The 26,695-nt window shown below is 39.6% G+C and overlaps 1 protein-coding gene across 3 annotated transcripts in view; it reads right to left on the bottom strand.

Moving 5' to 3' along the window:
* The window catches only part of LOC117204743 (dopamine D2-like receptor), a 96,476-nt gene extending 69,781 nt beyond the window's left edge, over window positions 1-26,695 (bottom strand). For 2 of the 3 annotated variants that reach the window (XM_033442456.1, XM_033442458.1), the window contains exons 1-2: window positions 25,269-26,695; window positions 19,964-20,971 (exon numbers count right to left, since the gene is read on the bottom strand). In XM_033442456.1, the coding sequence (XP_033298347.1) occupies window positions 19,964-20,683 (720 nt within the window). In that variant the 5' untranslated portion in view covers window positions 20,684-20,971; window positions 25,269-26,695. The remainder of the gene's footprint in view (window positions 1-19,963; window positions 20,972-25,268) is intronic. The other variant, XM_033442457.1, reaches the window with a different exon arrangement.

The following is a 26,695-nucleotide window of genomic DNA, read 5'->3' as shown; positions in this document are numbered from 1 at the left end:
GACCGCAGACGACTCTGCCTTTCGATCGGCCTGTTTAGAAAGGCTACGTTCAATCGTCTGCACAGGTGATCGATAAACGGTACCCGATAGCGCAACATGGCGTCGAATTATAGTCAGGTGCTATACACATTTCCCGGTTAAACAATCTCTTGTTACAATCATAGCAATGTAATAGCCGATCGCGTAATGCCACGCAAGATTTCACATAGATAATTATGAGATAGCGAACGTAATCACTAAGGCACTTATTACGTATTTCCCTTCTCCTGTAGTTATCTTCAACTAATGCATCCGTTCTATGCCTTTAACGATACCTCGGTACTTTAGATATTTTATCTTTCTTATTCTGGAATTTGCTTCATGCACGCTACAGATTTCCCGTGTTTCCAACAAACAAGTTAAAAACACGAAAACTTGTTTCAGAGAGTGAGGGCGTATGGACAATGGATTGCGGATTGCATGAGCCACGACATACCGGGTGACATTATATTGAAAATAAAAAATAGAGAAATCGTAAAGGGGGTTGGAAGGTAGAAAGTGTGGATTGGGTAAAGAGAAAAGATGGTCAAGAGATTCAACGTCCGAGAAGGAGGGAACAAGCTCGAAAACATGACCGTAATTACTGGACCCTTTGTTCCGTGGCTGGAGAATCCGGACTCTTGAAAATAGCACCGTAAATCCTGTTCCTGATCCTGCGATATTCATTCTTCTCGAACCAATCGTTTAACCTGCGCTAACATAAATCTCTCGTAAACTGCAAGCAACGATATGGAAACGAACAAGTTCGTAATAAACAATAAATAATATTAAAATAAGAAATAATACTAAAATAATTAATAATAGTAGAATTCACTGACCGCGTATGGTAGTACCTAACTATTCGTGAACAAATTTTTTCAAATGGCTAACGTTATTAGTTGCAAATTTTCTCGTTTTAATCTCCAAGGTCTTGTAAGTAATATAACAACGATATCCAGGATGATTCGTGTGATATAGAAATCGCTACATAGAAAGTCTATCATTCAACTTCTGCAAGAATTACGAAATTCTGCAGGCTATTAACTGAAGTACATAATCTACCATATAACCAAATGTATAATGTAATAATACCATTTGTGTTAAATAAACAAAATTAAATAAATAAAACAAGATGTCAAAAATAATTTTCTCGACACTAAAAATTCAGGGGATTTTAGCAAAGAATTTTAGCAAAGAAAAATTAGCGAATCTAAATTTAGGGAAAAATTATATTCAGTTCGACGAAATAAAACAAGAAGGTAAGGATTAAGCGATTAAAAATCGGACCAAGTCTACAGCAGTAAACTATCCGTTGAAAGAGTCTGTTTTACTTAAAAGTGCCCTGGGATTCTACTAATGGCAACTCTAACGCAGCGCTTGTCTGAGAGTATGTACCATGAAATTTAGATGTTTTGAAAGGAAGATGGGATACATTATCGCTTAAATATAGAGCGAAAGTGGCAGACTTTTATGCTTTTCATAGCTGATAACAGCTAAAATCAACATGAGACTGCTTCTTAATAGCGTCTGATTGTATAACGACTTATTCTACTTGACGAAGCGGCATATCGCCTTCATGGGACTTAAATACAGCCAGCCTACGAATTCTACGTATTTCAAAAACGAAATTTCATCGAAATTCGTAGTCATACGACGGAGATAATATAGAAATAATATTGTTCTTTAAGCAATTGAAATATCATCGTTGAGAATACTACTTCCAAGGCTTCAAGACTAATCTCAAAACTCGCAAAAGTCTTTAAGCAATGTACGATGCTTCGAATGAGAAAGGAATTAATTAGGACGACATTTTGGATTTTACTCTTTGACGTGGAAACAAATCGACGCATTTGCGCTGAAAAATAATGAGCAAATACTGCATTTCTCGTAATTATTTCGGGACTGCCTTCGAAACCATCGCGATAATAACTGTCAGCGAATATGATAAATTACACAAATAAATGATTATCGTATCGTAAGAACGAAAAACATAGTCGGGCATAGATCGTTCAAAGACAAATTTTTACACTACAAAATTGTTATACACGCGGCTTTTATCGCGCAAGTCCAGCGTACTAATAATACGTCGTGGTATGGGGGTCTATTTAAATCTTATAGCTGTACTTTCATTTTTACACGCTGCTGGAAAATTCACTGGAAACCCTGAAGGGACATTAAATAAGCTCATCAAGGTGTCTTCCTGGAGTCACGCCTCAAGAGACACCAGAAGGCATACCATTACGAGTAATTAATATGATTGAATTACCGACAGAGTTGAGAGAACGAGTGAACTTAACAGAAACCGCACGAAAAGTGGTTTTGCTTCGACTTAAAAAATGCGCAACACTATGTATGACTTCTTTCCTTCTTCATACCTACTACATATGCGCGTCCATGATTGAAATGTTCAAGTCCAATTTCGTTATCGATCCTCGTAATAAAAACGAGCGGCGAACGCCGGTCAAAACTAAGTTAGAAAATTTCGCTCCGACGCTTGCCGATGATCATCGCACCATTTCTGGTCGTACAAATTCTTTCGTTTCTCCAATATTTTACATATATTCCGTTTTTACATTTCCACCGACGTGGAACCGTTGTCCGTCACGATTCTCTCGATAACATTGAAATTCCCGTTAAATGTCATCCGTTTGAATAATACGTCCAATATTCGATAATTACCTGCTGTTACAGTTTCATTCCGACAGTAATTAATTTTACGGTGAGATAGAAATTCTTTAAGCAAATTCTAGAAATTTCTTCTCTGTACCCTCCTTGTTGTATAACGAACATGCAGCCAACGTTAAAAATCTTTCGCTCCAATTTTCTAGACAGTTTTATCGCTCCGTTATTTCGTGTAGCATTTAAGACGTGAAATTCCAATACGTTATACGCGACTGACGCATTGCTCTCTTGGTAGATACTCTTTAAACATACTTCTGACAAGCGTTCCTGAATTTCGTTTTCGGCAATAAGAAACGACGCTTTATTCGCAGAAGAATATGTAACCATTACTCATTCGATCTACACTGCAAGTTTTATAGCGAGTGGATTCGCAATAATTCGAAGAATTTTAGAGATTCAAGTTTAACGATATTCACCTGGGATATATCGGTCGAAGAATCAAAGAACATCCGACAACTTGCCCGAATAACACCCGGCCGTTTATGCGCATACAAATGTGTATACTTTGTAAACTACCCATGCAAGCTTTACCGACCGTGTATCCTTCCTGTATCTGCCCCTTGCTGAAAAGACAGTCCTTTGATGCAAATAAATTCGAGCTATCCTTCAACCAACTAGAAATCGAAATACCCACGAAGAAGAAGCGGCAGTACTGGAACAATACGTTCCATTTCTTTTTCTATCGCATCTCGATCGACTTGGCTCGTCTTTTTACTGCGAAACCTTTTTATAAGAAGTCACCTGATAAAAGTGGCTCTTATCGAAGGGCGAGGAAACGAGGGCGGAGCAATTGGGACTTCTTCAAGGGCTTGCAACTCGCTTATACTATCGCGAAAAAAGCGGTAGTCACCGGTGAGGATTCGCTCGGGCGTCTACTTCAAAGCGTTAAAATTATTGCCTCGCAACTTTTATCTTAAAATCGACTATATTGTTCGCCAATGTCTCTCCACTGGGGGGACAACGATGAATGTGAATTCAAAGCGATAAAAAAGGAAATTTCTTTGGCGCATCGCAGACTGAAACTTTTGAAACGGTCGTCAAAAGCAGCCTGTCGAATACCAGCATTGGAAGGTAACATTAAATTTCACTCTGCACGCGCCAATTCAATTTCGGCGAAAATTTCTGAACTTTCTTCCGTGACCGTAGCGAGCTTCAGCCCTTTCGATGCTGCCTCTGTCTCGTACCAACGTTCTATCGCGCTCTAACGATATCCTCGTTGATTTTATTAAGCCAGTTATTTATCAGAGAAATCCGCGAGATTCGATATTCTTGTTGATAGCATTTCAAGCATACAATTCCATCGGGCACAAAATAGTTGGCGAACAAGCGCGTATAACTTTAAAGCAATGTGATTTTGAACGTATGAACTATTGACTCGATTTTCACGAACTAGTGCTCTCGCTTCTCCTCCTGTAAAGGAAAATACAGTGAAAACTGTTGGGCGTGACCGACAGAAAATTCTATGCCCTAAAGAATACTTAAATAGCGCTACAGTAGGTGACATTAATGATCAACACGATCTGATCAAAGATCAATGGGTCAGGGTCTTTCGATATGCTTTAAGAATTTTAAGGCTAGGTGAAAACATCACGAAATGTATAATGAATAATGTATATAATGAGGCTGAGTGAGCGTTATATCGATAACGAGATATTCTTGGGTTTACGAGTTTGCAAATATCGAGGAGTTTATTCGCGGTCTAGAATTTCAATGTAATATACGATGGAAGCAAAATACAATACACTTTAAAGCTAAACTGCGGAACGCTCGCAAACGTAATTTGAATGAAATTCGATTCGCAGCAAGATAATTGCGTCGAAATTAACCGAGGATATGGGAAAACGCGTGGAATTCACGCGAGAATGTTGTCAATTGGTATGTTAGGTCTGACGTCGAACATCAAGTTTCGTTAGATTGCATCTATCGCTTGTACGAATCTCATTTCCGATACGAAACACGTTCACGTTGTGCATGACACTCGATGCACGAGATGCAATCGATACGTGCCAGCTCAAGGAAACAGATTTCGCCCGACTATTAATTAACGTTGCTCACGCTAACCTAAACGTCCATACCAGTCAAGTTCTTCTTAAAAAAGAAAAAAAGAAAAAATAGAACGGCAAGTTACGCGAAGAAAACTTCTAACAGAAGCAGATCAAGAGGAGAAACAGGATCGCGTGATCGCTAACCTCCTGGCGTCAACTCGGCAAACTGCTCGTTTTATCGAAAAGTTCGCGAGACTAGAACTGTCGTTTTAAAGTGAAAACGTCTCGACGTCGACCTTCGGCATTAGCCGAGCCTTGTACTAATTCGCTGTTGATTAACTAGCTATTGTTCTTTCGAACTACCAAACGAACAAATCAAACTTTTACGAATTAATATCTTTCTGTATGTATACACGTGTACGTAATTATCACGCACGGGAGATAGAAACAACGGAGCATCAGTGATTCGATTTTGATCGTCGTCCTTCTGGCTTCTCTTATTTTCACATTGAAATAGTCGATGCACGGAGATGCATCTAATTACTAGTCAACCGTGAAAAAGCTTTAGAAGTAACATCACTATGTAACACAGAAGATTATTATTTCGAGGTACTAGGGTTCATAGAACCGAAATTAACTCAGCGAGGGTGGAAAACAGTACCGAACGTTCGACACGAAAGAAAATACGCCTCGAACTAGCGAGTTCCAAACGCTAAAGGATTTTCTGGCTAATGTATCGTATTTCCTGAAGCGGAAGTTCCCTTGTCCCTTTCTCGTTTCCTCTGACTCGTTCGCGCAAAGCAGCTGCATTCTCGAGGGCTAACGAAATTCCACGAGCTTCTGAAATTCTTGTATAAGAAAGACACCCTTTGGGAAGGTTGGCTACTCGCTTTCGGCAGATACCTTATGAAAGCTGCGAACATCCCTTCTGGCAACCTCGCAAAATCCTTTTGATCCCGTAGGCGGAACATCCATCAACAGGTGAACGAGTCGGTCGACGAACAAATATACTATACATATACATATTCGCTCCGTTGTATAAGTAAATTGATGGAAAGATATAACGTAGCGAGGAACGGTAAAACCAGACAGAAAGATGAACACGCGATGGTCATTAGGTATTATTTCTGATGTTGTCGCAAAAATACAACGGACACGATCAACATTTATAGCTTGTGTACTTTTCAACCGTAGTACTAGTACTTCTGGTTACCCATCTGTCTGTGAATCGCGTGACGTTTTTCACTACAGCTCGTACCGTTCTCGAGCACTTATCGATTCTCTCCAGGCACCGTTAAGAAGCTAGATGAATGTACATTAATTATAGGTTCTGCAAATTACTCCCTAGTTTCTCCTTCTAATTGTACAATAAACTCTTGGACGAGACATTTCATCCGGGATAAGATATTCTATGAATTTATTATGCGAGAAGGCAAGGCAAAGCAGAGAACAAACTTTACGAACTATGAAGCGTGTAATTTATTTTACACCGTGTACTCATCGAATTATTGTTTGGTTTAAGTTAAATACTTCTCCGACTGTTACCGGGTTATGTACAAATAATCACGAGTAAGCCCTTTATGTATTACAATGTAATTACTTCTTTGTCGCATAATATTTCCTCTCGACTATTCTCGATCCGATGCTGGGAAAAATTTTCTCATAGCGAAACAGTGTGAAGTTGGCCTTTCATAACGCGTAACGAACCGCAGGATGAAAGTCACTCGAATTTCGCGATCCCCTGGGATCTTCAACTTTTCTGCTAGAACCCTCATGCGGCTAAGACTACGATCCAAGCACCACCTACCAACCGGAGATTTATGAAATACAAGCGATTTCCTCTAAAACGTTTTGAAACGTGAGTGGCATACGTACTATTGGAACAACCTCGCAATTTCGCTACACCTTCACATACCTTCCCGACGTATCTCCAATTTCTTCGCATGCACCTAACGCTTACTACTAGCAACTTTGTTGCACATGTTTCTGTCCTTAATCACGCTAACGTCTTTCGAACGATCGCTAGATTTCACGCGCAAACAACGAGTCAAATCATCCTCCCCTGGATCACGCGATCCAAAAATCTGGAGATACGAGTTCCAGCTTAAACGTTGTTTGTTCTTCGATGTTCGTCGAGAAAGGTAAATGTTTCGTAAGATCGCAAAATATAATATGAACGCACATTTCGCGTAAAACTAGCGAGAGCGGGAATTTCAAATGTAATTAAATTGCATATTTTCACACGTTCCATGCAAGATACAATCTTTCCGCTGTACGAATGAAACATAATAAAAAGTAGAATGGAACGAAATAAATTCAAATTTCATCCGGTTGCTCGACGAACCGTAAGAGACCGCGTACAGTACTTTTACGGTGAATATGTTTTTTCTGCACTACAGAAGCAATCCATTTTAAAGCAGAAAATTCGGCAACATCTCTGATCGACTAAATACCGAGTGACTTTTTAACATAATTTACCTTGTTTTGTCAAAAATGTTTGCTCAGATATGGTCGAGAAACTCGATCGCGAATATGGCAGCAAGCAGGTATAGGATAGTCATGAATTTTGTTGATTTATGCGAGGTACCACAACCCGAAGGGTATCACGTCGTTCGTGATACGTAAAGCTATCTTTCATATCTCATTCTTCCGCCCCTCCTCCTAGATTATTCTCACTAAGATTACAAACATTCAATATTGATTCCCCTAGTCATTCTCTGAAATATGCTTCCATCTCACAGCTGGGTCCTATCAAATTTTCGATAAAGTGCATCGACGCATAGATACTCGATATGGGATTAAAGTTTGTTCTTTTCTTTCCTTTTTTTTTTCGTATTTTCTTCGAACAAAATTCTCTTCGTTATCTTTTACCTATTAAATTAACGATAACGAAATCTGGTACAGGATAAACTGTCGTGAATCGCGGTTACCATTTAATCGACTGTATTTGTCTGGCGTACTTTCAAGTAAACGAGCGTTCGTGTCCCGTGGTTTTCCGTCTGTCACATTTCGAAGTTTGTTCCGACCTCATCACCGAGTCCTATTTAGTACGCGGATATTCATGATTTTAGCTAACGCCGTACTAGCTTGTGGCCAAGAGGATTAATGAACATTTAGGTAGCCACGGTAGTTATTATCCTAAAAGTCGGGAATTCGCATTACATCGCAGTTATCGTAATTACGATTATTAATTATTAAACGTAAACGTTATAAAGTGCCATCAAACGTATCGAACAGACCGCCACATTTTTGTCGAAACTCGGAATAAATGAATAAAAAATCCTTACCGTACGAAATTCCTACAGAGATATCCTATATCCCATACATATATTAAATAGATATTCTATATTCCATATCCTACTAGATTATTCGTCGTATAAAATACCAAATTTTCCAAAAAGCCAATAAAAAATGCAATATCATCATTGGCTTGGAAGCGAACAGAATTCTGCATAAATCTGCCAACGCTTACACACATAAGCGAAGAGCAAATACGAAGCAATGGTTGCGCGGCGTGCCTACACCGATATCGAGTTTCGGTCGTTCATTTTCTATTTTCCAGCATAGCGGTTTATCGGGCAGGAACAGAGAAGTATTAGTTACCACAAGCTCGAGCTATCAGATGAAATTTAGCTCCCTCGCCGCTTCGAGGAGGTGGGTGATTAAATCGCTGTGGATCGCGCGAATTCCAAGCGCGGCATAGTCGACAAGTTTTCTGAAAGATCGTTTCGAATGAACGTGGTTGAGCGATCAAACTGGCGAGCAGCACAGAAAAACAACGGACACTGCGATGGAATAACGAATAACAAGAGTCTGGAAGTAGGGCGCTCGTTTTTACGGGAACACCATTGTCTGTTTCGGTCAAGTCCTTCGTTGAATACCGCTAGATGAAAATATATTTCGCCACACACGATACGAAGGAAAATAGAAATCGCATTTTAACGATTATTTTCGCGCAAACTAGAAATGTTAGTTATACGACTCTGACTTACGAGTTTTTTTCATGAAACAGCCTCTTGGAATCACGATTTCTAATCTCAAAAGTCATGCGCCAAAAACGATGGCAATGCGACAACATCGCATCGTTGAAGCCGATCGATTTCTATATGTGCGTTTTTATCGATTAACCTTGAAATTCACTATACACAAACTACAGTCGTAATTAAAAGTTATCTCAGTAACGATGAATGAACGAAGGGAGTTTTGACAATAATATTTCAGAGTCCACTCTGACCCAGTTTTCCAATGCTACGCGATCCAATGGCCTGAGTACATCGTTATCGTTGTCTTTGACTTGGACAGCGGCCAAAATGTAGCGCAAAACATTCTATTGGATATTTCATCTCTACTTAGCGACGTCGGCTCCGATTTGCAATATTCGAATGAAAAGATTCTTCCGACTCTCATTTACGATCCAGGAACGATCCGAAAGTTCCGTTTCCTGGTAGGCAACTATGGAATCGCAATTTCAGAAATAAATATCTGAGATACGTTTGTCGCTGACACAGGTTTCAAAGATACGCGCTCACCAAGTTGTTTCAAGAAAGTTACTACGAAAAGAAATCGGGCTTGTCATTCAGTGATAAAAGACAAGTTTTGGAAGAAGTGGGAATTGTCGCGCGATATAAATTGAACTCTAAAATACTCGCTATGAGAGGCTACTATACCTACAAATTCTTCGTGCGAACAAGCGTGTGGCGAACTATCGAGTAAATATCAAAGTGGAAACAAACTGCAAAAGAACCGAAACAGAAGCAAAATACTTAAAAATGACGTGTCAACAGAATGCGATATAAGATTGGAGAGAACTGAAAAGCAAAGAAAAGTACAAGTTGAGAGAACTGAAAAGCCACGTCGGGTCCAAGTTGAATCAAAGGGAACGAGAACGACACGACCGCTCAGAGCGAAATAGAGAAGTTCGTGAGACGATTAACACGTGTGACATGGCCTTTCGATCGGAGAAAGAGCTGGTAAGAAGAGCGATATTTTCGATCTTTTGTTCATCATTCTATAGAAATTTTGCGTGACTTTTTTTTACCTCATAACGATATTTTTCTATGCAAGAATAAATAAAAATTAAAAGAGAAAGAGGACTCATACAACCAACGAGAACTAATTTTCTGCATCCACGCTACAACCCTATTCTGCTCATACAAAAGGAACAAACAGAATTCATTCTGCATGGTATTAAATAAATCGATGTCATTAATTGTAGATAGGAAGAAAAATATTTAAAGGACAAACCACGTTGTTGCTTTCTTGTTGATTTGATTAAGTGGAACACAGTCTGCTAATGCTATTCGTCTTAATTATAACAATCTACTGTAACAGATGAACGACTCTAAAACGAATATAAATCTTAGAATTACTCGTGTTAGAAAAGCTTGAGCAAACTGTTTATTTTCATAGCAGTCATCGATAAAGAAAAAGCGTGATCCGTCGCGCAAAGTTTCTAACTGATGGAACAGACGAAACTTTCCCGAAGGAAACTAAGACGATCATAAAACATTTCTTTCGCCCAAGTTGAATATCTCTCGTTAACAAGCTGCATTCTGACTATGTACAACCATCTACGAGTTTAAAACGTGAAAAACTGTAAAGAATTTGGAAAAAATATTGCCAGATCGAGTAGAAGCCAAGAAATGCTGTTATATACGTTTATGACATTACGGTTGAGCAAACTTCGCTCGATTAACGCAGTTCTAGATGCAACGTAGTTGTATAACGGTAACTTCATTTGATCGCAATAAATTTGTCGACCTTACTACACGTAAGTACGAAGACTGAATTGCTATGCCGTTTAAACTATTTGATCATAAACGATTCACAGTTACAATACTGAAATTACAACAGCTCACAGGTGTGCTCGTAATCATGACCAAACAATCTCGCATTTGCCGAGAGACCTATAACGTCGGTAATAGATTCCTGCTAGCAGCTTTGATTACTGGTGCCACCCTATTACGTTCTCGGTCGTTGCACGCTAAACCTCTCTTCCTGTATAGTCAGTCAACATACAAATCTTCACCTTCACAGCGTTTCCATTACTTAAAAAGAATTATGTCAGCAACTTTTATCGATATGCTGATCTACGCTATTTTATAGCAATTAATTATAGACATTTCAGAAAATCGATTAACTTCTCTTGCATACGTTACCGAACATTTTTGCAACGAAGTAATAACCACGCTGGCGCCGCGCAAATGAGAAGCCATACATTAACCCTGTAAAGAATAGGATCTCGAATATTTAAGATATTAATATTCTCTCTGTTGTGAAAGATACGTAAAATACCTACATACACGTATGACATGTACGATATGTTTTATTCTCTTTACATTTCTTTCCTACTCTTCTACTAGAATTTTTATCCTTAACACGTTTGTAAATTTATTTTAAGTAGTTCGAAATATTCAGCATTTGTCAGATTATCCGTGTGTATAGAGATCTTTTACATATGAGAAATGTCTACACAAATATTATTCATTTGTAATTCGAATTCGATGTTTCTGGTACAATGTTCAAACATGTGATATTTCTGTTTAAATGAATTCCAATCTATACTCTATATGGGCACAATTTGCTGTTATCGTCCAAGAAGCAACTACTGAATTGTACTTGATGTCGAGGAACGGACAATAGTAATCGATTTCAGGGAAACGTATCTCTGAGCCTGGTGGCCCTTCGTTCCAACATCGATTCAAATAATTTACGATCAATCAAGAAACCAGATTCGTAGCGAACTCCATGAGAAAAGTCTGTCCCTCCGATCGATTTTATGCCGGAACATTTAGTTGGCCAAACATTACGACACAACGATTTCCTCGGCGTTCGACGGCTCGGCTCGATAACATCCCAGAAATTGAGACGCTGACTGAAATGGATTAAGTTTGAACCAGGCCGTAAGCGTCTTTTACTCTAAACGTAGTTGGAAGCTGAAATGGTCGTGTTTTAAATTGCTGCTAACGATGTCGATAAACATTATACTTGTTCGCTTCTTGAACCAGGCTTTACGGTATGGTTCGGTTAAATTTCAGTATTTTCACTTGAAAATTCGATACCAAAAAAAAAAAAAATCATCAGAGGAAGAAAACTGGTATTACGCAACATGGGTCGAAATCGAAACCTATTGGTCGTATGATCGATAAGTTTCATTGAAATACGACAATGAATATACGAATAAAAATTAATCCATCGAAGAAACGTAACAATTGGAAACGTGCTTACAATGCCTCTGATCGATCTAGTCGTAGAAATAAGATCGTACCGCTAACAGATCTTCGTTTTGCATAAGACACACCTTTTCCCTTCAATGAGAGAGGTAAATGCGATTCTAAATGCGACGAGGAAATTTTCTGGGAAATTACTCGCTCCGCAGGCGCCTTGTCGATTGAGAGCGAGATCGTTCATGGGGAGATTGACGAATAGACGTGCTGTAATTGTGCAGGAATACTTGCAGAAATACTTAAGATAGGAAAAACGTTCGTATCCATCCCACCATCTGTACCTTCTATTTCCTTTCTATAGAACTTTGCTACATCAAACCTTAATTAAGACCAATTAGAATCGCATGATTGTCACTGACATGTTGATTCTATCTTTGTACATCGATCTAATTTCTTCCGTAAGGAATCATGTTGCAACAACGATGATCGCGTTTAATTTAATAATTATGTATAAATTTTACGACAGCTTGATACCACAAAATCAGAGGAAACACCGATGTTATGTAGCCAACGTAACATTTCGTTTTTGCGTGAAACAGTTCGCTTCTATGAAAATATTTTTCCATCGGTGCCTCTATAATGAATGTTAATGTTTCGTTGCAACGCGTAACTACATGCGCATTCCCATTTCCTGGTTTTACACCTGCTCTTTGCCTGCATCCGTTCCCTGTAGCGTTAATTAGTCTGTGATCTTTTGAAAAATATGCAGTTCATATACACTGTACGCTCAATATCGTTCTTGCCTCGACGCTTTTGAAACAAGCTAACGTTTCCAGAGATTGCGCTTATTCGTACGTAATACACCAATCGATAGACGCGCGTGCAACTACCATAAAATAACTATCTCACAGTTGATTAGAGACTAAGTGTATAACCATCGAGAACAAACAACTTTTTAATCGATATGCCTTGCTTTCCTAAACATGCTTTATCAGTTAAATTATTAATACTCACGGAGGCTCTTAAAAAAGTTGTATATAATCTTAAGGGCGAAGTTTCGGTTTATTCGGTTAAAAATATCGTCGGATCAAATTATTTAAATCATACGTTTCCACATCGTAAAACGCGACCGTATTCGCGTGATTTCCTAACGTCACGTCTGACCTTACACGGACTTAGTCCACTGAGATCGAATCGGCAGCGTAAAAGTAGTATCAATTCGCATTACCAAACATCAATCGCATCATTTTCGTTTATTATAATTCTTGCCAGTTTATGGTAACGCGTTTTTATCGCGTTGATCGATGACTTACCGAAACCGAAGCTATCGATTGGAAAGTCGCGAACTTAATACACCAATAATTTATGAAACTTTCTGTTCAATCAGAACTTTTTAGGTCACGTTATAACGAATACGATTGTCGTGCCACGATCAAGTCGAATTACGGTGACATAGAGGGATGGTGAATCTACGCTCTCTGCTGTCCTTTGAGAAAAATAGGATGTCGTCTATTTAACATCTACGAAAGAACCCTCCATTGCTCACGACTCTGGAAACATGGTAAATGGAAGAAATAGATTCTTTGACGAATGATTCGTGGAATTCTGATTGTCGAGGAAGGACTTTATCACAGTCGCTATCGTAGCGAAGCATTCAATTATGCTGCGAACCTTTGAATAACTTTCCCTTTCTTTCTCTCTTGCGGTACGTCTCGTACTTTAATTTAAACGTTTCAAGAAAAATATTAATTATTAACAGGACCCAATAAAAGCTCGCAAGAAAATGTAACTGAGAGTTACGTGGAACAGGACGTCACGTTTGGTTTAGCACAAGTAGAACGACCATCCCTGTCCTTCTCAGTTATACGTTTCCCAATCTCTTTCTGAATCCGATGACGATGCAGCAATCTGGCGTTTGCTTATACAAGAGTAACGGTTTCTTTCACGTCATATCATTTTTTCCTTCCGACGATGTTCAGAAGAACGATCGAGATTTTATCGGCTGACATCTAAACGCATATGAAAAATGGATACTCCAACTACCTAAGGTCGATCTGTTAACTTTATATGTATATTGCATCTAGCTTTCCAGCACTGGGTGAAAAGTGATTTTCGATACGCTGGATTTTATGGTTTCTTCGGTGGCAAATTTTCCCGTTATGATCTAATCGATTTACAACAAGTATAAAAGTACACGTTCAAGGAAAATCGTGAAAATAATACACTGTCATGCGGACGATAAACTTATTTGAGTTCGAAGAAATTCATAAGATTGTGAATGCGAGAGAGTTACTGGAATATTCATCTGCAAAATGTTTGCTCGAAGACAGCGAACTATTAGTTTGTAAGTAATACCTTACGATCGCTCTAAAATACTTAGTTCCGTTTCTTACCCGTGCGTTCTTATCATGCGCCCCGTTAAATTGTGCGCGCTTCACGATCAATAATTTCTTGTAACCGTTTTGCATTAAAAGTTGGCTAAGATTGATTAACTCGGAAGAATGGAAACAAAAAGGAAGATTTTATTTTTCGCTAATTATATTCCATAGTATTTGTGTTTGATTTAGGAGATAAGCATGACGAGGTTCGAGTGAAAACGGCTTTGAAGTTCGCATCGCTTACCTTTCGCTTCACAGCTATATTTAGCCCAAGAGATCGAGTGCTTAGCGCTTAAACAAACTATCTTAAGGAAGACGAAATACGTTACATTACGCTCAACAACACAATATGATCAACTGTTATATGCGCTGGTGCGCGCTCGCGTCACATTTGTCTCATTCTTGTACGAGATCTGCTTTCAGCGGAAGCCATTATACCGGAACGAAGGAATAGAATAAAGGTAGTTGAAAATTATGAAGGAGCCGCGTGTGTTTCGAAATTACAGCGATTACATGGAATATCACGAATCTGTCTCGCAAAGATGCGTTAAATGTCAACGTATTTCATAAAACTTTCGACAAATATAAATTGTACCATACGTTAAATTGTACCATACCATACGTTTATAAACGTGTCTCGTAATTTATTACGATCGTTCACGGCTTGTGTTTAATTCGTTGATTCTCTGTGCACGTGAATAAAAATCAGAGAGTATTTTTCTAAAATCTCTGATACTCGATACGTTTGATCTGTGCGAAGCAATTTTCTACCGTGACTAGTTTCATGCTTGAACATTCGCCGAAAAATAACAATAACTGCAGTACATTCGTGCCATGAATTTCGTTACCTCAAATTTTTACATGCCAAACTCTAACGAAATCCCCGGTACTCCAACAGCTTTTTTTTTTCATTTTACGTAGCTACTCGACCTTGACGCATGACGCGCGTTGACGTTCCACCGAACATCTCTATTCACCCTGTGAAATTTTGTATCGCTTGACGTGCTTGTGTTGCACGTGTTTCGCCACGATCAATCTCGAAATGACGAGAAAGACGATATCTAGGACAATAGCATTCGAATTGAGCCTTTTTTCATCGTTTAGCTGTTAACTTCGTGAAGGGCGATCAACCGTACAAATGAAACTGACTAGGCGAGCGTACATCTACCGGACCATTTATCTTTTTCATCTTGTTTATAAAACCATCGAAACGGTTGCTTTTATTATACTTCTGTTAGGTTTCCCTTTCGAACGTTTGCAATCATATGTGGAGACGCGAATAATATTGGCGCCGAAAACAATCAGAATGAATCACTTTGAAATTCAGGCGCCATGTTGACGCAAGGGGAAGGAAAGAAACGTTGTAGAGATATGTTGCTTGTAGAGAGGGATCGTTCGGAAGAGATAACTCGTATTTAGACGAGCCGGCAAGGCCAAACGATTCCGTGTTCTATTCCCAGAAGAAAAGTGGTCGGTTCCTTCGGCATGAACATTAATATTCATATTAGCGGGACAACGAATGGTTTAACCTCTGTGTACACAGCTCGAATCAAAACTGGGTTGAATCGACCAAGTAATAAGCATGCATGCGATGAAGCGATCTGTGTTATTAACATAGACCTTGTCCCAGCTGGCGATCCACCGTGTTATTCCACTTCGTAAACCGGTTGAGTGGTGAGGCTACCTACGAATCGAGGGATTATGGAGGCAGGCGAAGGAAAACGGATCGAAATTGCTCGTGGTCACGCCAGCACCCACTCGACAGAACCTAATACCGACTGTTCCACCTTTTTACCTCTGTCCTTCTCTTTTACGCCTTTCATATGCCCTTATCCTTTCCAATTTTCTGACCATCATTCACAATTTTTCGTTCCACCGAATCCGGCTGTTCTTTGTACGCGGACATTTTACCATAATTCCAATAATTGGCCAAGGATGCTCAATTTCGTCTGTGCACGTGATAGGGCACGCGGTTTCCACATTACGCTGAGACGTCAGACACTAACGGAGAAAGAGCAATAGAGAGATCATCGAAGAAAAGAAATTACGGAAGTACTACGAACAGATTCGAAAAGTGTCATACGCATACACGGAAGGATCACAAAGACACCCTCCACCTTATAAATTATTGGAATATCGATACTATCGCGCAAGTAATGATGCATCAATTAGAAGAAGTGAATGTACGGGAACGTCGTAAAATGAATTGATTAATTTAGACTTCAATTATAACCGATGTCGTTTCGAACGGCTGCGTCTCTCCTGCGATTCGCAGAAACGAAACGCGACTATAAATATACTGGTGAGAGTAAACGATTGTTGACCTACATAAATTCGCGAAAAGATTTACGGTGACAGCAGCTGTAGAAAGTAGTAGCGGAGATACTGGAGCAAACTACACAGCTGTTTCTGCCGTGTCCAGAAAAGTGCAATAATAACAGAATAACTTTTGCGTGAACCGGAAATCTCGCGTGGCATACCGACGTGACTGCAAACCACGGCTTGGCTTGTCGTTACAAGGTAATATGTGCGTTCAGCACACAGAGTGCACTAAAATGTAACGGTGAAGCTACATTTCCAGAAATAAAAGACAGATCTATCAAAGTCAGCGTGGTAAATGTATCAAGCTTTCCTCGTAGTTGGCCTATTCTTCTAGTAATCATTTCGTTACAACGAAACGCTCGGCAGACTACGGCCATGATAACAAAGATTGTATGGCATAACGAGGAATAGAAATTGAAATTCTAATAAACGAGCAATTTAGATGAGAAACTACACCGATGCGAACGATTATACGTATGATAACATAGAAAAAGGAAATAAAGAAAATTACACGAAATAACGTGCATTTTTCTTTATTTACACTTCATTCTTGATCTTCTTGTTGTCAGAAGCGAATTGTGTCGAGAAAATTGAAAAAGGAATTAAAATTTCCCCGCTAAAGAAACAAGCGATAGCCCGTATAACGTCACAGCAAAGACTTCAAAAATTTCTCAAGCTCATAATCCAAGTAACCATAAAAGCTTGGAACTACCAGAGAGCCGATAAAAGCGAATTACCAATCAGCGTTAAGTTACGAAGAAGAATATTCTGTCCAGGTATTCCTTCGAGAATACCTACTTCAAAGCTGCTCTTAAAACCGAAACGGAATTAAGTGGATATTATTAATCTCTCCCTCCCGTGAAAGATCTCCACGATATGATTAAACATGTAGTTTTTCGTTCATTGGCCTGCTTTATTATTTTCTTTTCTTCAAATTGAAAGCCAGTATTTGATAAGATTGCATATCACGAACGCAGGCTGACAAACGGCACAGTTTCACGACGTTTCGCGAAACTGCGAATCGTAGAACGCGAGTTCGCGCTGGCAACCGATTAAAGTGCTTCGATCGTAGCACGACACTCGAGTCGCGACATTATCGTTGCGACGCATTATAGGTGCGCACACACGCGTCGCTAAACTGTTTAATGTGAAACTCGCGAACGATCATTTAAGCGGTCGACGAGGGATTTTAGTACGCTGCACCGTGTTAATATCCAGCCCGGGACGTCTCGGTCAACCCGATAGAGGTTGGAACATGCCGCTCACTGTATTGGTCAGTTCGACGTGAAAAAAATTATGGAAGAAACGATAAAGATAGAACGACGAAGACTACAAGAACGAATCTTAAATTCTTCGTTCGTGCGACGATAAACGATTATAGATTTTTTGTAGGATATCAAAATCTGTTCGGATGGCCAACGTAATTGCTTAATACCGACTGAACTTTATCAGATTATTGGAAATTTCCTAGAAGTTAATTCGGTGATAAAATCTTACGTTTTCCATTCTCGAACTCGTTCAATTTGCATGCCTTAGAACCTTGCGGGAATCATTTTATCCGTAATTAGCTTGTGATACTTTCATTTCCTGCAAACGCGACATTTAATTTCGTTATTTCTTTGACGTGCCGTCGAATTCCGGCACCCTCATGCATATTCCAAAAGGTACATCTTTACTGGTCATTAGGTTTCATGTCAGCCGCGTGGAATAAATCACTCACGTTCCCCTATAAATTAAACTTAAACACTGTTACTTTTGCGAAATGTTCATTAGTACAAGCGGACGTGAATGTCGCGTGTACGAGTGCCACTTTGATCCACGTATACTTTGTGCGTAAAAAGGATGGCTTCTATCGTGTTTACGCGACATAATCTCGTACCAAAATATTTCAAACTATCACGCACTTTATAGAACACAGAAGAATTTTGTCAGATTAGTAAGAACTCAAATATCAGACGCAAAATCATTCTGAATTATTGCTATTGCGTAGCGTGCTGATTAGAGAGGCGAATATGAAACAGCGAATCACGTAATAACTCGTAAATACGAAAATTCCGCGTTTCAATTATGGAACAATCCTTGATTATACGTACAATGTTGTACAATTAATTAAATTACCGATCGCAAATACACGTCTTGTTGACGAAGATATTATAATAATTACACGTAACTTTGGGCAAAAATATATTCAAATTTTCCCAGGATCTATTCCGAACGATTCGACACGATGAACGTTCGGTTAAAGCGAGGATAATGGAATATTGACGATTTTCGACCGAAAATTCAACTTTAATAAATCAATAGCATTTTTACAAGCCCTATGCAATTCATAATTAATATTCGTTCTGAAGATCGGTTCAGAACCTACCTGCACCTCGACTCTCGTAAAATTATCATCTTCTACAGATATCGTGGAATATTGCTTATCGAGTTGCAGAAATATAGAAAAGTCTCTCATCGAAGGGACGTAAATTTTCTGCAATTAGCTTTGCGTGTTAAGATAAAAACATATTCGTTACGGTAATTATTCAGGGCAACATAAATTTTGCGCATTTAATGGTGCAAAATGAAATTATAATACCTTGACGCCAGACAGTTTTATCCTTTAAATTAATAAGAACAAATGGGATCGTAAAATGTACATAGGTCCTAAATCGTCCTAAAATGTAATGAAACAAGATAAATCCGTCAGAAATTTATTTCGCGTAAGATTGAAATTTATTCCAGAACGTAAATAAAACGGCAGTTAAATAAATACTGCACGCATAAAAGAATGCTTTCGCTGGCAGCGCTCGTTTGACATCCGCACTATGACACGGTAGGAGCATTTCGAACGGAAGTAGGTCATCGCTATCACGGAATTCAGGAGCTGTCACTTGAAGAATTACTCAAATTACTTTAATTAACTAATCCTATTTCATTTGATTGGTATACGTATCCGAACTGCGGAACCATCGACATTCGAACAAAATCATCGTTTGTTCGATAAATATAGATCTATGAAAATTCAGTTTCCCGATACAATAATAGGAATGCTAACTGATTTCCAATGAATTGCTTTAATTAAATCAGGTTATAAACATCGCGCAAATGCGATGGCAAAACAACCGGACCGACGATACGAGGAACATACCGATTTGGCAGTCATAAATGTCACGATGCACTTGCAAACGAGTCAGTGAAAAAGGCATCGTTGTCTTTTATACGCCGGAACTAAAGTCTGAGCGAATTTCTAAGAAGTTTATATTTCGAATTAACATCCACTTCTAGCACATCGGAATAATAGCCGACACGATAATTATTTTTATCGAGATAAAGGGTAAGGTGCGAAGCGTAATTTAATGAATTCTTTTAATCCGTCACCATCCGTTTTAAAAGCCATTGTAATACGTGGAAGAGAAAGCAGACTCACCAAAACGTAGACAGCAAAGGGCATGACGAGCACAGCAACGAGCAGGTCAGCGACGGCCAGGCTCACGATGAAATAATTCGTGACCGTCTGCAAAGCTCTTTCTCGAACTACAGCGAGGATAACCAATACGTTGCCGAATAGCGTTAAACAAGGCACGATCACCAGGATCAGAGCCCACCAGCTGTTGGCATTCGTCTTTTCATCGACGTCTGCTGTCGGCCCGCACTCACCGGCTCTAACGACACCAGCTGCGGTGCCCGCGACTATCGACGACGTGCAGTTCACGCTTCCGTTCAGGTTCAGGTTAGCCCCTCCATCGTAATAGGCCGTCAAATTAACGAAAGCGCTGTAATTCAATCGATTGATGTAATCGTTTAAGTCTTCGAAGACGAACAGGTCCGATATGCCGGTGTAATTGTCGGAGCTAGGCGACGACGGTGATACCGAGGAAAAGAACGACGATGACACACTGAACAAGGAACCGGAAGGCGTTGTACCTATCGTTGTCGAATCATTGAACCAACTTAACTCGATGCCACTGGTTGACGCATCTTTCTCGCTTCTTGAGAAAACGTCGTTTAAGACGGTTTCGTCGTGTATGGTGACTGCGTCCTTGGTTGCGTTACCGGGAAACAAATCGGTTAGTCGTTGCGTATGGTCTAACGACAGATTGCTCACGATGGACTTAACCAGAGGCTGGTCGTTCGTGTTCGTCCCCATTTCAAATTTCTCTACTCGTGAATACTGGACGCCGATGTTGATCACGAGATTTTGAAACGCGTCGGTTCTTTAATTTTGTCTGGCATCCTCGTGACCGTTATCTAAGTGTTCACGGCTAAGCTTTTCGTTTCCCTTACGTTGGTGATGTGCGGCGTTCCTTGTGCGATAACATTCTCGATCGTCCGTGCACGCAAGAAACGAGGTGCTGCGTCTGGACTATCCTCTCACCAATCACCACAATCGCCCCAACCTTAGCGGCGTATCATTGAAATCCCTCGTCGAGAATCTCTGTAATAGAAAGAAGAACCACGGTCAGTACGACTTCTTCCCTTGCCTTACGTTTTACACCTATCCTTACATTGTAAAATAAAAGCGTAATGCTCGGTGTCGTAGTCGCGTGTTAGATAATTCAATCTATTTTCGCTCGAGTTTGTACCTTAGTTTTATTTCCGCGGTAGAACGCGTTACACGAACGCCACGGAAATAAAGGCGGAAGAAGGATTAAGGAAATTTAATTAAATTAAAACCGTAGACGGTAACTACCGCGATATAATGAATTTCGAAGGACTTCCTTGGAACTGAATAACAGATTAAATATTAATACAGGTCAGATGGTTGCGAAAGTAACGAGAGATTTTCATCTGCTTAACGAAACAGCTAGAAACGTGCAATTTGTGTTTTAGATTTTTCGTTCCGTTCGGTCGAACGTGGCTTCGCGTAGTCTCACAAGTGTAAACATATTTATGCCTGTGATTCTTTGAACGTCTAAATTTGCAACGCGAAAAAGGAAATGTATTTTTATTCTTTTATTGTTAGCATCAAATTACGCGAACTATGTTTGAGCAAGTCTGTCTATCTTTTTCTTTTCTCTTAAAAAGAGGACGAAAGATCTATGAATCAGATAGAGCTTGTCCGTTCGTAATGAATGTCGCGACGCAATCTCAAAATTAAAAGAAAACTCAGGACTTCTCTCAAGCGGTTGGCCTGGCTTAGTTTTTGCAGAGGAACGGTCGTCTCTTACGGGGTAGAAGGAATCGAAAGCACGCACGTAGGAGGGGTGGATTGACAGATGGACAGACATTATAGTGTTTCTCTTGCCTTTCGACGTGAACGGCGTGAAAGAGGGAAAGAGGAGAGATCCTCTCGAACCGCTCGAAGCCAGCAGCCAAGGGAACTCGAAGGACCCTCTTAAGGGCAGAAATCATCTCCTTATCTCTTAGGGCCTACCATTTCCCTGTTCTACATACACTAAGCAAGCCGAGTCAAGTGTATCGGCAGTCGTTATATTTTGAACTGTAAATCGCTCAAAAGGAATATGCCTGCATGTATTTTCTTCCTTTTCTACTTAAGCACGCTTTCTATTCTGGACACGCGTCCCTTAAACTTACGTGTCGGATGCTTACTCGTGTGTCTCTCCATTCTGAAAGAAAAATATACCACGGAGAATGTTGCTATTCCAGACGTTGGTGCTAAATGTCAGGAAAATAATGATGTCGATTAAAACGAGTACCACGATGCGAAGTTTTATGTAAAACTTTATGCGAAATTTTATAGGAAATGTCACTACCGTATATCGTATTCCGTGTTTTTAATCAACAGAGATAGAAGTAAGTACACAGTATATCATCACAAATTGCCAAGAACAGTGCCTGACAAAAAATTGGCTTCATTCAGATCGTCATAGGGGGCTGTTATAATCCTTATAATTAATTGCGGCAAAATAATATGCAATTTCTTCAGATGATGCTCTTTCATCGGGTCGCTAACGACACGGTGATATTTGAATATGTAAATATGCAAAGCAACGTTATAATTCTGAGTGAAATATATGTACTAACTTGAATTTTGTTCTCAATGGTAACTGTGTCATTTCCCTCTTGTCTCCTCCCTTTTCCATTGTCTTTTACTGTTTTTCTTTGAATTCGCTATGCAATTATATACATTACTCTTTAATTGTACAGAAATTAGGAGCACTCCAATTTAGTTCCAATTTATTCTATATAACGAAGTAAACTTGCACAGACAATGGTTAAATATAATATTGCGATATGGTCGGTCGGCCGACAATATCGTACAATGGTATTCAAAAATTCACCAACGAAAGGATTATTTAACACACCCATAAAACGTTAACACGTTTTAAAGCATTAATCTGTATCGTATGATGCGAAGAACTACACCATGCATCACAATTCTTTCCGATTAAAATGAAAATATTCGTACACATATAAAGTCTGATTATATCCAAGGCTTTTGAAAATATTGCGATTGAAGCAACCCAGTTCACGTGAAAATTGTATCAAAGGTAAATGTATAAAATGGCATGACAATGATGGTAGAAATAGACAGGAAAACAACTTGTTTACGAAGATGTATACTAGAATGAAAAAACATAACACGGTCGCAAATAAAAACTTTTAAGAAGGTACATTCATCGATGTAGCCGAGCGCGTTCATGTAATTTACATATATCTTGGACTACAAAAATTCTGCAGACTTCTTTAAATCTGTACAGTATTAAGTCTCTGACACTTCTTGCTTAATAACAATTGCCGTATTAGAGAAATTCGCGTCTCCAGAAATATCTGCGGGCGCGTAGAACTTCAGTCTCGGCTAAGTATTCGATTGTTCATTTCACGCTTCATCGTTCCCATTTACGTTAAACGTGACAATTTTTTTTTTTACATGATTGGTAGAACATCGCGTGTATTGTACAAATTAAAAAATCAACGAAAGCAAACAAGTGTAAAATTTGAGAGACAAGCCAGAATTATGAGGTCACGCCACAAACAATGATATGACGAATACTCACGACATAAAACAGAATTTTATGCTTCGCCCCCTCGTTCGAACAAAAGCTATATGGAAAAGCTGTGTTATTCAAGTGAACAAATTCGTACGAAGAATCGTCTACCTCGTTATATATGGTTCAAGAAAGCAAGAGGAGCAATTCTACAATTTTGGATAATTTACCAAAACGCCATTCTCAAATACGTTCCGCGGGTATATTACGTTTCGTTTTATTTAGGAGAAATATTTCGGACATTAATCTCAACGCTATTTCCACGAATTTTATAAAATTGCAGATGCACAGACAATTGCGCAAAGGTAATCCACTAGCGAGGGGAAGGAACCGTTTCCAACGAAAATATAATACGCAATTCATTCCGGATAGCGAAGGTTTCTGTCTTACAAGAAATGAAATCGTGACGTTTAAGATTGATTGTTCTTGCAGCTTACCTACAACTGCGAGAGAAAGGCACAACTGTACGATGCATAAGGAAAAAATGATGCCTACGTCGTGGTAATCTTGACTTAGATTAATTAGCGAAATGATAGTATAATTAATTATATACGATTGACAAGAAATTCCACTGACATCGGGATGTTCGTTTGTCGTCCCAATTCGAGATTCGCAATTACTTAAATGTAAGAAACGTAGGAAATATTAAGAGTGTTCGTATTCGTATTAAATATTCGAGAAATAAAAAGTGCGATGCGTTTAATGAGGCAATAATTTCCTGAGATATTAAAAGTGCGTGATTACGTGAAATGTAGACTGCACCAGGTAATGTATGTGTTATTTTGTGCAATTATAGCAAAAATAAACTAATCACGTCTTTGCCTGCCGTGGTGCATTTACGGCTTGTAGCTCCTCATATAGTTCAAGGATATTAATCTAATTGATATGTCCATAGCCGAAGCAGCACATTCTTGAAATACTTGGAAAGATTATTAGGATATAATGATATCCTTATCGTGTTAAGTAGTAAAAGCACGCATTAAGGCTGGCAGTAGAATGGATCGTAATAAAGAGCAGCACAAAATTCGATAGCCATTATTCTTGCGGTTAATCCTATTCCTCGAAATATTCCAAAATATGCGCTAATTTAAAACGTTTTTAATCCATGAGATTACAAATGTCTCTTACTTTACTCGTATTATCTAACTTTACCTCTCCATCTGAGTATAAGAATAGCGTTGACGACGGGACAATTATAGTAGAAACTACTATCACGTTCGAGTTCGACTTTAAGCAAGTTTAATAACGTCTTCGCTGTTCCATAATTTTCAAAACTGTATGAAAGAAATAGAACGCGTGATAATCTGAAAGTGCATCCTGCCGCTCGTTGAAATTGTGCCTGCATGAAATTAGTTTAATCGGATTAATATTACGCGAACATTAATTTCGCTGGTTCGTTTATCGCGAATACTTACGCTTTATAAGGACTGAAATACAACGAATACCTTCTACACAAAATTTCGCGCGTGCTCTTAATGCACCGAATAAAATGACACACATATTTCCGTTTCATATTCCGCGCGCATATCGCCGCATGTACTTACTTTCCTCTTCGCTGTCATCTCTTATTTATAATTCCTTTAATTCGACCATCTTTCACCCCCAGAAACAAGTTTCCTTTCTTCGCTCGCCGTCAAATCGCGTTTTAATTAATAACGACTAAGATCCACTTAGCAATTCAAATTGCTCGTACCTACACCCTTGACCTACACGTTCAGGCATTTCTCGGTCAAGAGAATCTTAAGTAGGAGAAAATTTAGCGGCGATTAAACCGTTACTTACCATTGATCACACCTGTGTCACTTTTGCGTCGTCTCAGCAACGTTCATCCATGCCAGTCCGTTCTCTTTGAATTTCTAACGAGTCGATCGACTAACGCAAACATAGTATCGTCATGGTCAGGAGTAATAAACGTCCTTGCCGATCACGGCGATATACTGCGTGGCCGTGTCAAATAAACACGCGGTGTTGTTCAACAGGCAAAAATCCAGTGGTTCAAAGCTTGATCTGGATGCGACGTCGATTCGTTGGAGAATTTCCTCGTGCTGTCACGCGTTCATCGCCAAGTTCGCCTCGTGTCTTCCCCATATTCTGCGCAAGATCCATGTATCGAATGTGCCTCTCTGTCTGTATGTATATATCAGGGGGATGATCCTCGGCACCATAGAATACACGATAGTCGTACTAAGCTCCGCCATTCACCTACCGCTGGTAGATCGATTCAATATTTTGCAACAGGATCAAAAACGTCGCACGGCTTTATATTCGATCTAAAGCGGCGGCATTGTACTGCCTTGGTTTATTACGTTTCCCGCAATGCGAATTCGTGTACGGTAGAAAAATCCTTTTCATCGAACTTCCCGTCGGTCTTCTTATATTGATCCTTCTCGGCTTCGATCTGCCGATTAAGCGATCTCTATTGGTTTAAACGACGATACAAGACATTGCTTTAATCGGCAACGATCTGCTGGACCAGTCGACCCTCGACCAACCGATCGTTAAATTTCCCAACAGGAAATTCAACCCTCTAATGCTGATTGCAGAGAATCCTTTGGTCAAACGGGATCCATGAACACTCGGCGTGATTTCCATTTGACCACGCACAATCGACGGCAATTACCAGATACTCTTCTTTGCCATCGGCCGCGTCATTCGATCGTATCGACATCTCGACACACTTCGCACTTTTTACTATCATTGCGATTCTTTTTCCCTCACGCTCTATATCCGCTCGAACTAGTCAATCGCGAAACATCAAACTAAACAAATCGAGTAGATTCTCTCACAAACGCACTCTTGGTATTCACACGCGTCAAAGAACGATCGATTCGATTATCAGGTTCACTGAGGAAACTGAATGGTTCACGACGAGAACAATTGGAATATCGACGGGCGTAGTTGTTGGTCGTAATAGATCACGACGAAGGAGAATACCGCTGAGGTACCTGTGGATTCCTCCGTGTCTGGGATCAACGATCGCAATCGAAGTGTCATCTTTTATCGTTGGCCCTGAGAAACCAAGGCGAACCACGTTGGCCAAGATCGAACGACGAGGGGTGGCATCGCTGTCGCCGTGATCGTCCTCGTCGTCTTCCTCTTGGTCTTGGTCGCTTATCTGAATCGCCGAGGCAGCACTTTCGAGCCACGTTGTTGAACGAACGGCGAGCGACTGCCTGTCCGTCCGAGTTTCCACACCGCCTCGAATCCCG

This window comes from Bombus bifarius, unplaced genomic scaffold (genome assembly GCF_011952205.1).
Source record: "Bombus bifarius isolate JDL3187 unplaced genomic scaffold, Bbif_JDL3187 scf7180000007979, whole genome shotgun sequence".
In the NCBI taxonomy this organism is placed as follows: Eukaryota; Metazoa; Arthropoda; class Insecta; order Hymenoptera; family Apidae; genus Bombus; species Bombus bifarius.
Note: the sequence above shows the minus strand (reverse complement) of the source record. Positions and strands in the feature narration are given on the sequence as shown.